The sequence below is a fragment of the Coloeus monedula genome (assembly GCF_965178545.1).
Source record: "Coloeus monedula genome assembly, chromosome: 8".
In the NCBI taxonomy this organism is placed as follows: domain Eukaryota; kingdom Metazoa; phylum Chordata; class Aves; order Passeriformes; family Corvidae; genus Coloeus; species Coloeus monedula.
In genome coordinates, this window is record NC_138788.1 from 9385390 (window position 1) to 9400008 (window position 14619).

Sequence of the window (14619 nt, forward strand, 5' to 3'; positions counted from 1 at the left end):
GAGCTGAGGGGGAGAATTCCAAATTCCCCAGAAGCAAGGAATTGGCTTGTTCCTATTGCTGTTAAGAGAGACCTCTTCTCCTGTCATTCTCTCAGGATAACAATAAGTCCTTTTGTTCTTTCCTGCTCTAAGAGAACGTGAGGGCTGAGAGGAACAAGGTGATAGAGGCTATGTTACTGAATTATTTGAAGTATTCATTTTTTAACAGCTAATAGTCAACTCATACAATGCTGTTATTTTGAGAATATATTCTCTGATGTACTGAATCTCAGTACTTTTTTAGTACTTTTTTAGCAGCCCCTTTTTTTCTGCTGCATGTATGTTGGAAGACTTTCTGAAATACATAAACGTTCAAGGTGAATGCATATGGCAGTAGCTACTAAGACAAAAGAGTTGTTCATATAAGCTTAGGGATGTAGTTCTAAGAAAGTAAGATAGTTCCCTTTTAATAACAGTTGCTAAAATCTCAAAGGTAGTGAAATCTTTCTAATACGTTGCAGTGGTACTATTTTGAAACAATAGTAATTGCAGCTTGTTCACAGGGGGAAAATGTATTGTAATAAATCAAGCCTGTAAAATTAGATTATAACAGCTGAAAAGAGAACTCAGAGCAGAAGCAAACACCCAGCATTTGTCATTTTGCAATAATTCCTCTGGTACTTCTTTTTAGTATCTGGGGGAAAAAATCCTATTTTGTTGTTTTATTTTACTTTCCTTTATTCTGTTTCTTTATTTTACTGCAGCAAATAGAAAAGATAGGGTGAAAGAAGTAGCAGATAGAGAGAATGTAGTGAAGTAAGCTAGATGTCACCTTACTTAATTAGAGCACCTCATAGGTGGGAGCCTTTTGAACTCACCAATTAGAGATGAAATACTAACTTCTAGTTTTGCCTATCTTAATACCATAATACATAAATAGCAACAGCCTCAGGATCTAAAGAGATTGCATATAAACTCTGTTCTGAAATCTTTAAATACTGTTTACCATTTCCAAGTTAAAAAAAAAAAAAGCCTCAAGCTAAGGTGGGATACAGTTTCATGAAGCAGAAACATTGTTGATGTTGTACCATAAGAAATTTCTATCAAGAAAATGCACTAGATTCAACTCTGACCTCAATAAAAAGGTCCCAAGGATGGTCACAGTGGGTTGATATATATGCATTTTAAGCACCTGCAAATTGCCAATAATCAGTGTAAGTTATTATGTGGCAGGGTGTGGGTTAAGGGATGGGTGTTAAGTCGAACATAATCTTCTCACCACTTAATTATTCAGAAAGATCCATGTTACATTCAGAATCCTCTTGGCTGAAATACCTTTCTACCTGCAAGCCCCTTAAACCTGTACATGTTGTATTTGGTCATTTTCTTGGTGCTGGGATCTGCTGTGCAGAATGTTTGCCTAGACTGCTGGAGAACTGGCTTCTGTTCCCAAATCCGTGCTCTCTCATTTGGGCAAAACACTTCAACTCTCCAAGCTTCTTTTCAATCATTCACTTTGTTTTCCTTGCAAAGGGAAACTGCTTTTAGTGCTCCTGTACTTGGCAAAGTGAGCCTGTTTCTTGGGCAGTAACTTCAGCCCTACATAATGCAAGGTCTGACGTTTTGAAAAGAGCAGGGCAGTGGGAAAACTTGTCGGTATGTGCAGGCCCTGGTTCCTGCTTCTTTTAATGTGATAAAGCTCCACCCAAGATTAGAGCCTGGTGCACACAAACACGGAGACAGACTGCACTGAAGGTTTTATGTGCTAGTCAAAGGGTGGAAGAGAGAAAGGATGATACTCTGTTTTACACACAGGAACTGAGGCACAGAGACACTTTGCTTTGCTCAAAGTTATACAGGAAGTTTGCGGCAGAGCCAAGAACCGAACTGAGATCAGTCATAACCGCAAGTCTGGCCTTCCTCTAAGTGCTGTTGGCTTTATCTTGCTGGTCATGTGAGCTGAGTTGGCTCCCTCAGTATTGCTTCCAGTGCTCTCTATCTCTGTGTTCCTTGTGGGAGCCTGTTTTTCTTCAAAAACCTAGGAATAAGCCTACAAATGATAGATAACAGTGAAATCTGTAGAAAATGTTGTGTGTGAATTAATATAGTGAGGTCAAAAGTTAAGCATAACTTATTGAAATTCTCGAGAATTCCATCTAAAACTTTACTGTATTACCTGGCTTTTCTATTTTTAACCTGTCTTGAACAGAATATACGTCAGTCTTTGAAATTATCACAGAATTGTCATATCCATTCCTACTAGGAAATGAAGAGATGATCTTGACAATGGTCTCCATAAAATCTGTAAAAGCCAGTAGGCAGTGATTTCTTTAATGCATGTGGATTAAAAGTCAGTGATTGTGCTGGTACCTTTGGCTTTAGCCCAGAATAAATGAGCAACAGTGGGACAGGCCATAATTAAGTATCATCTGAAGCTTTTATTGTATGTGTGTCATGGAGTACCCTCTGGTAAGTGTTGCTGTATTGACATTAGAAGAAAAAGACTTTAAAATCCTTCTTGGTTTCTTTTGGGATACTTAAAACAGCGCCAGCACCAGTTCATTCCTACACCCCTGCCAACACGGAGCCTGCGAGTCGCCCTCCCTGGGTAACAGATGACTCCTTTTCCCAGAAATTTGCACCTGGAAAATCCACCACCACTGTCACAAAGCACATCTTACCAAGGGGTGCTCCAGTGCCACCTCCTGCCTCAATTTCTGCTTACCCGTCTCCAGTTTCAACTTCTTCCCAGCCCCCTGCATTAGCCCGGGGAACAGTTCAGAGGGCGGAGCGTTTTCCAGCCAGCAGCCGAACTCCCCTCTGTGGGCACTGTAACAGCATCATTCGGTAAGGTCATGGGCCTTTGAAGAGGGATGAAGCGGGAAAAAAAGTATTAGAGAGACTGGTTATTGTACATTAATGTACAGTACCAGAGCCTAAGACTCTGTTAAATTACCCAGCAGGGATGTCTGTTGTCTGCTTCATTAATTTAACATCTCCAGAGCTCATTTTGTTGTTGTGTGGTTCACTTTTTATCACTGCAAAGTTATACATGCTAATTGTTTGGCTCTTGGATGCTGCAGCAAATCATTGCTTGTTTTTAAACAGGTTTCTGATCCTAAGGTAATCCTTTGAAGGAGGTTCATGCAACTTCATTGGGAGAGTTGGGGGGCTGGGGGCAGAGGGATTGTGGAGGGAAAAGGAACAAGGCATCATTTTGGAACAGCAGCCAAATGTAATTGTTGCTTTTGTGTCTGGAGAAAGATAATGCCTATACTCTATTACCAGTGATTCATAGCATGCCTCTCCCTTCTCCTCTCCCAATTCATTCTGCTGGACCAGTGCCTACTGTTAGCCTGTGCACTGCTATCCAACTTCAGGTAATCCATGTTTAATGGCAGTCTTCCCCACTAAAAGGAGCTGGTTTGGTGATGTGGAACTGCTGATTATTGCCCTTTATATAATCTGAAATGGAAATATTCCAGTAATAATCACTGTATCTAACTAGAATCACCAGAGTCAATCACCAAAATGAATTCAATGTGTTTTCCACATAATGAAACAGCAAGTTGTCACCTGATAGTCTGACATTTCTAGAACATGCCACATGCAGTGCTCTCAGAAGGAAAGAAAGCAGGAGACTTTAGGAACTGTTGTGAGGTTTGGGTGTGTAAGGCTGGAAATTTGCCTGTTATTTCATGCTTCAAATAGTAGCATTATCTTCTGTGCCTTTGGCCTTTTACTCTTGTCTTTGCATCTGCTTGCTAAGACCACTCACAGCTACCCAGATATGAAAACAACTGATTTTTCCAACGGTTGTCTGTAAATGCAGTGTATGGAACCAAACAATAATGAAATGTTTTAACCAATTAGCAGTGTGTTTTGAGTAATGGTTTTGAAAAAGACCACTTCTGTTCAGGCTTCTGAATGTTGTTTTAATATGTATCTCGTGGTTCAAGTAGCTTCTTACACTTGTACATGGGTGTCTGACAAAGTGGGTTTGCAGTCAGGGTCATGACATCTTTTTTTTGCAATACAAATAAGATCATTATGATTGTTTCCAGAGGTCCTTTCCTGGTAGCCATGGGTCGCTCTTGGCACCCAGAAGAATTCAATTGTGCTTATTGCAAGACATCCTTGGCTGATATGTGCTTTGTGGAGGAGCAGAATAGTGTGTACTGTGAGCGCTGCTATGAACAGTTCTTTGCACCAACCTGTGCCCGATGCCACACTAAGATTATGGGGGTAAGAGAACAAGATTAACCCTTTCTGCAACTGCATGAATCCCTGAAATAGTGAACTAGTTTAGACTGTAAGCAGTCAATGTAGATGTTTTATTATTCCGTCCTTTTAAGATTTATTTCCCAGCTTGTTGAATATTTCAGAATGAGAAACCTATTACTTGATAATAATTTTTATCCATCTGAAGTCTTGGATATTTCTGTACCTTATTGAGCTCAAAGACAAAATATGTAATCCAGTTACCATCTCACTGAGTGTAAAATAAGTAGCACTTTCTGGATAGTATTTTGCTATCTGATACATATTATCTTACTTTTATCTTTCTGTTCCTTATATTTATAATAGAGACTTGAACTGCATTTTTATTTCTTACACGGGATTTAGTAAAAATTTCAGTGGAGAAATCAGTGATGTTGAGAAGAGGCCCACTGCTCTTGCTGCACCTCACTGGTAGTTAGCAGCACAGCTGTTGAGGAATTCTGCTGGCTTCTTATAGTTAAGGAAATACAGAATAGATACAAAGATCTGAATTCCACAAAGGCAAAAATACATGCCACTTTTGTCTTAAAGGACTCGTGTACAAGTAAATGTACAATTTCATTTGCTCTCCACATACCTTAGATGGTAGTGAGGTTGGAATACCATCAATAATTTTAGCAGTGTTTTTATGCATGCAGTAGTAGTGAATGTATGACATGATCCTCTCAAATAAAGAAGCAAGGAGTCCCACACTGGTTTTCCACTGCTTAGCTGCCACCATTTGACATCTGTCTAAACGTTGGCATTACAGATGCTCTTCTCTGCAACTGCCAATTAGGGGTGGCAGCATCAGACATTGATGGTGAAGCTCTGGCTCCAACCAAGTCTTGTTTGCTGCTGCAGCAGAAGTAGTAATTTATAGCAGAGTGCTGACTTAACCTACCTAATGAATGCTGGCACAAATCAGTTTCCCATTATGGATTTTCATCAGGAAAATAGCAAAGATGCCAGCTGCCTCTATTTATATTAATAAGATTTCTCAAGCTATTTTTGCTTCTTACCTCACTGAGATTCATAAATGGATCCAAACCTATTTATCAACGATAGTTGTTTTGCAAACAGTATCAGAAGTTAATGAATCTCAAATGGTGATTCTCTAATGTGATATATGGCAAATCTAAATTAGACTATTTTGTCTTTTCACTCGATTGAAAGCATGGAAGAGGACTTCACTCCATTTTGTCATAATCAATGGACATTAAAAACAATCTTTAAAAGAGAATCAAAGTCTATGTGTATAATTGGAAGCAACATAAAATAGGATCTAGATTCTCAGCTGGTATAAATCAGTGCTGTTTCACTGAAGTTACTGAAGTTAATTTACACCAGTTATGCAGCTGGCCCTTTGAAATCTGGACTATTTGACAGAGATACACGGTCATCATCCTGGGTACATGTAAGATTGACAAATTAGCAAGTAGCTGTGCATCAGAGCCCAGTACAGCAGCTTTTGGACTTGGATGGCTTCTGTATGACAAAAGAATGAAGCAGTAATAGAGATTTCTCCATACGGGACAGAAGTAAGCTGATGAAATCTAGATGTGCTCATCTTAAGAGAACATCAGTTGCACAGAATTAGGGCTTTTTGTCATAAACACATGACCTAGGAACAGACATGCAGATTCATTTTTAGTAATCACATAAATTAAAAGAACCTTTCCTTTTTTTAAAAGATTTTCAGTTTGTGAATCATTCTTGTAAGAAATGTAAAGAAATTACTACATAATCTAGATTATTTTGAAACAACAGACTTACACCACTTACTCTTGGTCTTAGAAAAACTAAAATTTATTTAACAAATCATACTCTTGCATTGAAGAGTTCATACTGGTCGTGTCAAAACGAAGGAGAAAATAATCAGAATCTTTGTGCAGAATCTCTCCTGCAACAGCGACTGGGCATGTTGATACAAACTGCTGGCTGAACCATGTTGTTTCACTTTGGCAAATACATTGTTCTAGAAAGCTTGCAGTCCTATTTCCTCTTTCTTTCCAAAAGGAGCCCAATTTCTGTCATAATTCTTTCTTTTGAGGAGGGGAATTGGCTGATACAGAGGGGAAGAATTTAGAGCATCTCTGCCTTGTGTTTGTTCTCCAGGAGGAAGTTGCAGGGCTGGCTATTCTGCTGGAGATTTTTGTTGGTTTGTTTGTTTGTTTTACAGGAAGTGATGCATGCCCTAAAACAGACTTGGCACACAAGTTGCTTTGTCTGTGCTGCTTGTAAGAAGCCATTTGGGAATAGCCTGTTCCACATGGAGGACGGGGAACCTTACTGTGAGAAAGGTATGGCAATCCTGACAGGTCTGCACAGTAATCGTGTGCTTCATGTCCATGGAACGTAAGAATAGAGCAGCTGACGAACAAAATAGTATCAGTTACCCATCCAGCATGGATTATGTTTCCACTCTCCACATATTCAAGTGTTTGTGTCTCTGTATTTTGCTCCAGTTTATATGAGAGAATGGCAGAGCACTGGTCTTTGCCTCAGTGTTCACAATGCCTTCCCTCACTTCTTTCCCTTATGATACTTTCTTTTCCTACACATTTTCCCCTGTTCCACTCCACTCCTTGGTATATTCTGCTCACCAGAAATGAAAGATTAGTCTTCTAGGGCTGCCCACAATCTCTCTCCTGAGTTGCTGGAGCTATGACCTCTGATGCTGCTGCCTCACCCTAGAATTTGTTCAACCAACACTTTTGAAAAGATAGCTCTGCACAGATGTGCAACACATGGTAGTGCAGATTTTGCTTCCTGGCTGCTGCAACAGACAAACTGCTTCTTGCCAACTAAGAAAGGCAAAGGCCGTGTTTTCCCAAAATGGTACTTGGCATGCAAATGAGTTGCCTGACATACTTAGGAAGGAGTTAAGGTTTAAGTGGTATTCCCTCTGTATTCCCCTTGTGCATTCAGTGAGCTCCTGGCCTACTTCTCTCTGGTGATTCCTTCCTTATGGTTATGCAATTCAAATTTTACAAGTCAGAGTAGCTCTTAGTGAAGAGTAAAAACCATACAACATGACTGACTAAGTACCCTTTAAAACTGGATACTTTGTCATACCATCTAATGACTCTCATGAATTCCATATACCTTTGGAATTTCCGCTAATATTTTTCAGTGTTACGCCTTTCCAAATCACACTTGATAAAGTAAAGCTGTATTAATCAGCAACTGTGGGGTTTCCATAATGTTCTCTCTTAATGCAGAAAGAACATTAATCCAATCATGGAAACTTGTAACATTCCCTTGTCATTAGACTCTTTTGTACAACCATATTTGTCCTATGAATAGATTCCACATATATTAAAGCTAATTTGAAAGTAATATGAGAAACATAACTTCAAATTCCATGGATTTTTTGTTTGTCTTCTACATTTGTGATGATAAATGTCATACTGATAGGGGTTCTGGACTGAGTTTGTATTTAAATAATGAAAGAAGAGAAGGAAATTTCAGTAGGAGTGTTTCAGTAAATGTAGTAGGAAACTGAACAAAAACAATCAAAACATTCATTGTCTGGAAATGTTCTATTTCTCTTGGACTTAATAGGATTACATTAAGAGTTTATTCTAAGTTTGCTTTCTTGTTTTGTTTTAGATTATATTGCTTTGTTCAGCACAAAATGTCATGGCTGTGATTATCCTGTTGAAGCTGGAGATAAATTCATTGAAGCTCTTGGACACACTTGGCATGACACCTGCTTCATTTGTGCTGTAGGTTCTACATCAAATACTATCTCACTCCTTTATACTTCTAAATTGTGTGGTAACATCAGAAAACCTGAAAGCAGGAATAACTAACATATGCTTAAGGATGCAGAGGGATGGAATTTCATTTTTTACTTGCATTTGGAGAAGGATGGGAGTAATCTTTCTTCCCCACCATAAACTTCTACTAGAATTATGAAATTTGACCATCCTGAGTGTTTTCTAATAAAACATCTAGTTTTAGATAGTACATACAGCAATACAAACCACTACTGCTGTTATTCTTTCCAGTGTTTGCCAAATAAAGATAGAGCAAGACTGAAAATAAATTAACACCATACTGAATAGTATAACCATAATCTTACTTACAAAGCAGTGAAGTTTGGATTTCCATGCTGAATGCTTGTTGAAACTTGCAAAAAGAAGTCTGTTTAGAGAGCATGAATAGTAATTAGCATAGAAGTTGGTCAAACTCATCAATCTGTGGTGTGCACACAGCTCTAGAGTGTGGCCATATTCCCACACTCTGCACACAAAGCAGAAGAATCCATATGATAAACAGTACTTTCATCTGGTTCTAATACCACTGAGCAGCTCTGCAACATATTATTCCTAAGGTAATAATACCTAGAATCTCTAATTAGCTAAAAGTAGTATGTTGGTCACACCAAACTGACGGTGACAATTTCTAATGTTTGTTTAAGTCTAAAATTTAGGTAGAATAGTTGAAAGTATAGAAATGTTTATAAATATCTGAAGCTAAACCAGCTTTACAAAAAAGTGTCTTGTGAAAACTGAGGTCTTTTGGAAATTCTAACATACAAAGAAACACTAAGAGAGTTTCCTTCACAAGCTAACAGCTCTTAATCACTTATAAATATTGATCACTTATAAAGACACTTTCTCTGAATATATTTAATATTCTTTTGTGCTTGTTAATTTGCCTTAGCTACCCAGTTTTCTGTGGAAGTGATAGTTTTATTATATGTTGTTAATATGCAATTCTTACAGCAGGGGTCTTTTGAAGGACCTAACTTTATTTCTTTCAGTGGGTTAAATCAAGTGCAAATCCATACATGACTCCTAAAGACTATCAAAGAAATGCATGGGTAGAAGAGCAATACAGTTGAAATTGATAGCCACATCTTTCTCCCTTTTGTTTTTCCTTAATTCTTCCTGATTGTATTTATTATTAATTCTAGGTATGCCACGTGAATTTGGAAGGTCAGCCATTCTATTCCAAGAAGGATAAGCCACTGTGCAAGAAGCATGCCCATGCCATCAATGTTTAAAAGAAGTGTTGGTAGTCAGTAATGCTGGGGTAAAACAGATGACTAACTGGGCAATCGTAAAGTTGATAACCATGGCTAGCATTTCTCTTGGTAAAAGCTGGAAGTTGGTACTTCTGAAGTTTAACTTTATCCTCTTTTGTAAATGCAGAAAGTGCTTATTGCAAAGTTCATACAAAAACCTACTGAATGAACAGTCAAAACCAAATGAACTAATGAACTAGTCCATTATTGGAGCAACAGTTGGGGGAAATATTGAAATTAACTAAAACCTTAATATAAAAAGTAATGTGCAAATACAGTTTTAAGTTAACTACCCACAGCAGATTTACTGCTTAGACCACACACTGGTGTTTAAAAACAACTGGAAAACTGTGTACTAAGTCATTTTCTTTCACAGCAAGAATGAGTAAGTGCCATATGTACAGTCATCTGTAGAACCAAAGGCTTTCAAAGGGAAATAAATAGATTAGGGCTTCCTCTAGGAAAAGTGAGTGCTATTCCATTATGTTGTGGTGCTACCTCATAGCATCAGATATTTTAGATTCTTTCCAAATAGCAAGTCTGCCTTGAATCCATATGTAGCTGGGAAGCCTAGGTGATAATCCATAACAGTTTGAAAATAAAATGGTTGGGTCAGCCTTGCTAGTGCACTTGGCTTCTATGTGCACAGTAAATAATTCACTTTCAAATCATAATGGAAAAGGACAGCTGGCTTTCTCTGAATTGCTCTTACACTGAATGGAATAGAGCTGGCTGGAAAGGCCAGCTTTTAATTCAAAACCAGTTTTCCTTTCCTCCCGTGGAAAAATATAGATTCAAACTTGCTGTGGTTTCTAATTCCCACTGATATCAGAGGGAGGTAGGAACCTCCATCTGGATCTTCAGGCTGGCGAACACAGGAGAAACACATTCATCTAGCACAACTAGGTTTGGGAGCTAGCCTGCAAAAATTCCCTACTCTATCCCACATAATTAGGAAAAAGGCATTTTTTTTCCTACAGTAAATGAATGTTGCTTAAATATTCATAAGGCAGCAGGCACATACTCTTTATTCCTTTCCTTTGTTTAAATGCAACACTTCGTGAATTGTAGCAGTTTTTGCCATTGGAAAACAGTAGCTATGTTCCAACAGTTAGGATAACCATCTTTTCTAACAACCATACGGGCATCTCTCCTAACAGCTTGAGAACAACTTTCAAGTTGTTCAAACAGTTATTTATAGAACTCTATAGAAACTAGCAATACTTCTAGTACTGATAATACTTTTGAATATTTGAATATCAGTGACTTTTCTATTGGAGACAGCAGTTCTGTCTGATGGAGTTAAGATGGAAAGTCTGATCACCATTCGAGCTTTATTAACTCGTTTAAGTGAGAATTACAATGTGTGCGCTGACAGCTTGCAGTACTGACAGTTTTTAATTAGTACTTCTGAGGCTGAGGATGCTTTCTATGGGCCACATGCTGGTGCCATCTGCACCTATTTTACCTTGTGTTTTGAGTAGCAAAAAATTACATAGCATTGTCTGTCATGTCCCTTCCATGGGTAATGCCCATTTCATGGTAATTGGTGTGTCTTTTAAGGGATGAAAACTATCCAAAGCTTGGGGTAGGAATAAATGAAATTTGGAGTTCTAATGTAAGAGTTAAGTTAGCTGCAGGCAGTCTGCATCTTGGACAAAAATAACAACCTGAACTGCCTGTGGCAGTTTTGACATGTATGACCTGTATTTATTGAGTAGGTATGTTAGTTTTCACTGATCTTAGCAGTGATCTGCTCTGCCTTGCTACAGGGTCAGATTTTTGTATGCATGAATTATTCTAAAACACTAGTGCATTATATGCAAAGCCTTTTTTTTTTTTTCTATAAGCAAGCAAATTTTCTGTTTTCAGTTGGTGCTGGGCTGGTGTGAATATGGTTCCATAGATTACAAAATCCAAAGATGTGGCTCATAATGTTCCCCAGAAGAATAAATCGTAATTATGGAAGTTAAATATTTTTTTACACTCATATTTGACTTCCTTAAATACATATTCACAACAGTGAGAAAATTCTACATTTCCTTTTCATTTTTCAGTGCCATTCAACAAAATGCTGTTTATTATTATCTGTTATTTGAGAGATTTCACATCAGCATACTGTATTCTGAGACTGCATTGAAGATTGCCTTTAGGCAGATTTGTGTGTTGGCCGCTGACTGGGACTGGCCTCTGACTGCAACATCAGAACAGGGAGTCAGGCTTCACAGGAAGGGCTTGTGACGGATGCCTCAGGAGAATTTCATGAGGTCTTTCACCTCTGATCTGCATGTGTTTCTATGTGTGTGTCTCATTCTCCCCTCCACCTTCCCCCTCAATGTCCCTATAAGCTTCCTCTTCGCTGGCAGTATGAAGGATAAATCTTTTTAGGATCTGGCCAGAGATGCCGGGCTGCAGCTTAGGGAGTACAGTCTGTGAAAAGCTGCTGGCAGGCAGCATGGCTGGGACTGAACTCCCTCAGGTTCCCTGGGAATCTCAGACTGGCAGCTGAAGTGGCCCAGATCAGCCTGGAGTTATCGGCATGGAGTGGGGAGGGGAGGGGAGGCTGGGATCAGAGAAGGGAGAGCACCTTTGGCAGCCAGAATGTAGGGGCTCTGCAGGCCTCTGGTTGAGTGGGAGAAGGTGAGGCACTGAGGAGATGGGAAGCCCTTCCTGAGGCTGGGGTTGGAGGGGGGGAATAGCCAGGTAAGGCCAGTTTCACCAAGCTGGCATGTCAGCTGGGGTGGGGCAGCCAGGAGGACTCACTACAGTCAGGGAAAGGGCTTGAAGTAAGAAATTAGGGTACAAGTAGTTCCAAATAGCCCAGAGGGATGGTTTGAATACGTACAGAAGGGGCGAGCAAGGATCCAATCTGTTAAATTCGAAGTCTGGACTGCAGGAAAGGGAATGCAATGTACATAAGCAGAGCTGAGCTGGCTTGCAGGGTGGCAACAGTGAAAATGCAGCAGCACAGACTTCAGTGGGAGCTGTACTGGCTTGAGAGAGTCCTGAAAATTTCCTTGGGCAGAGAACCTGCACTGTAGCACATGCCCTGACTCCAGCTGGTGTCTGAGCAAGTGAGATTAAAGCTAGTTTACATATCACTATATGAGGTACAGTGGTATCTCTGAATGAAGAACAGAGATACCCTGAGGATTATCATGTAATAAAAATTTCCTGTTATGACTTGTGCTGCTTCATAATGTGGTCCAAAAATAGGGAATCCACGTACCCGCCCTTGATATCTCTATTAAGATACAATTTTTGCACATATCTGAACCAGAAATTTGTGAATAATAATGTAGCATTTTAACTTTCACAAGGGTAGAATATCACATAACTGCTGATACTCTTCTGATACATGTCACCTTTGTGATATGGAGAGGGTAAAATATATATAATAATATATATCTCTAAAATTCAAGATATGGCCTTTTAACTATCACTGAAAATAGTGTTGTACAAAAATATGCAAGATGAAAAATGTGTACTTGATCATGTTTTATGTCTTGTAATAGATACCTGGGATAGATCCTAAGTTCTTCTGAATATTTCTTCTCATTCTAATTAATGTGAGGTTTTACCCAATAAAACAAAGATACTGTACCTCTGAATGATCAATTAAAAAGATCTGTATTTTATCTAACTAAAAAGTGTTCAATAACTTTTCAGTCAGAGGATTCAGAAGCTATTTTAATGCTTTTCTCTCTTTTGGTGTTCTTTTTGCAGAGCAGGGTAAATTAAATGTTTCCAAAGAAGGCCACTTTTATTATGTGGGCAGAAAAAACAGCCTTAGAACTTCTTTTTATTAATTTTTACTGTATTGGATTCACACATTACAGATTTCTAAAATCAATTCAAAACAAGGAAAAATACTTTTCTATTGGTCCTTCAGTGGTCAGTACTTTGGGTGAAATGTTTTGCTAAAGATTACTTGTATTTATGTTTAAATAATGTGGATGTCCACAGCACTGAACACATTCATTAGTGTCTAATGCTGGACACACTAATGTTTGCAATACTCGTCTCCTGGTAGTGGATATTAATTTGTTTAGTATTTATAAACATCAGAATTTGAAACTGAGTGATTTATTGCCTGCAGTGATCATATATTAGAAGTCTAGGTTTTAAAATATTTTGACATGTTGACTTGATGCCACAAGTGCCCTTGCTTTTAGATAGATATTTTTTCCTAAGTTCCTAGTTATTTCAGAACAGAATGTTGTGTGGTTTATGAGACGTGAGTAATTACCTTGCATGGATTATCTCTGCCAACATGAATAAAACAGTCTAGTAATAAAAGCAATGTGCAAATACAGTTAAAGCTTTATGATCTGGGTATATTTACTAATATGGCATGTGAACAGCTGACAGATTTCAGCCGTGTAATATCAGTAAGAAAGCATACACAAGCTTGTACTCTCTACTTCAGACTTGAAAATAAAATTTGAAAGCATTGGTTTCAACTTTATTGTATATCAGTCTTGAATATTTTATTGACCAAAAAGTGCTGTTTTAAACAAATATTAGTATGCTTAAAACATTCAGTCTGCTAACAGTACGTGTTGTAACTTAGCAAGACCTGTATAGTCCCAGACCTTATTATCAACAAATACTGTTTATAGTAACTTTGTAAGGAGTGGGTAAATCCTGTCTTCAGTTACATGGATGCATCTGCAAACAAAGTTTGACTGCGTAAGTTCAGGTATGTGTTCTTCCATTTCTTAGCAGAAGTTATTTAAAATACACAAAATGTTTTAAACATCTTCATTGAGCTCTAGTGCCAAGAAATATGTACAAATGAAGGGATGACTTCATATAACAGTGTGTTTTATAAAACAGCCATTTCATGCATTCCTGTTGCACACCTCTCAGGAATGCAGGCTTTTTAGAGATACAACTAAGTATATTACACATAATTAAGAAATTAGATGATAAATGGATAGACTTGGATTTAGATGCCATTACAAAGTACAGCATCAGGAATCACAACTTTGTGCACTTTTGATCTTATTTTACAGCCCTAATTTCTGTTTACAATTTGCATAAGGAAATACAATTGAAAAGAATGCCCAGTATTTACACAGTATTTTGTCAGATCAAAATTGCTGTTTTTCAGATTGTCTGTTCTGACCTTTAACCTTTGCACAAGACAGTGCTTCCTAAACTGTGCACTGTGATCCCTGGAGAGTTCAGTTGTTGGAACTGGGAGCAATAGAGGCATAAGCACAGCACCATGCCAGCTGACAGGGTGGAAAAAGTGAATAGAGCAAAGTTCATTACGAAAGGACATGGTACAAAATAGTTTGACAAGTGCTGCATTAAGGGATTCTTACCAGAGATTC

At 38.3% G+C, this 14619-nt stretch overlaps 1 protein-coding gene across 5 annotated transcripts in view; it reads left to right on the plus strand.

Moving 5' to 3' along the window:
• Positions 1–13750, plus strand: part of LDB3 (LIM domain binding 3) — a 116156-nt gene extending 102406 nt beyond the window's left edge. For all 5 annotated transcript variants that reach the window (XM_082286064.1, XM_082286068.1, XM_082286063.1 and 2 more), the window contains 5 exons: positions 2526–2826; positions 4044–4224; positions 6422–6542; positions 7855–7970; positions 9167–13750. In XM_082286064.1, coding sequence (XP_082142190.1) covers positions 2526–2826; positions 4044–4224; positions 6422–6542; positions 7855–7970; positions 9167–9256 — 809 coding nt within the window. In that variant the 3' untranslated portion in view covers positions 9257–13750. The remainder of the gene's footprint in view (positions 1–2525; positions 2827–4043; positions 4225–6421; positions 6543–7854; positions 7971–9166) is intronic.
• The last annotated feature ends 869 nt before the right edge of the window (positions 13751–14619 follow it).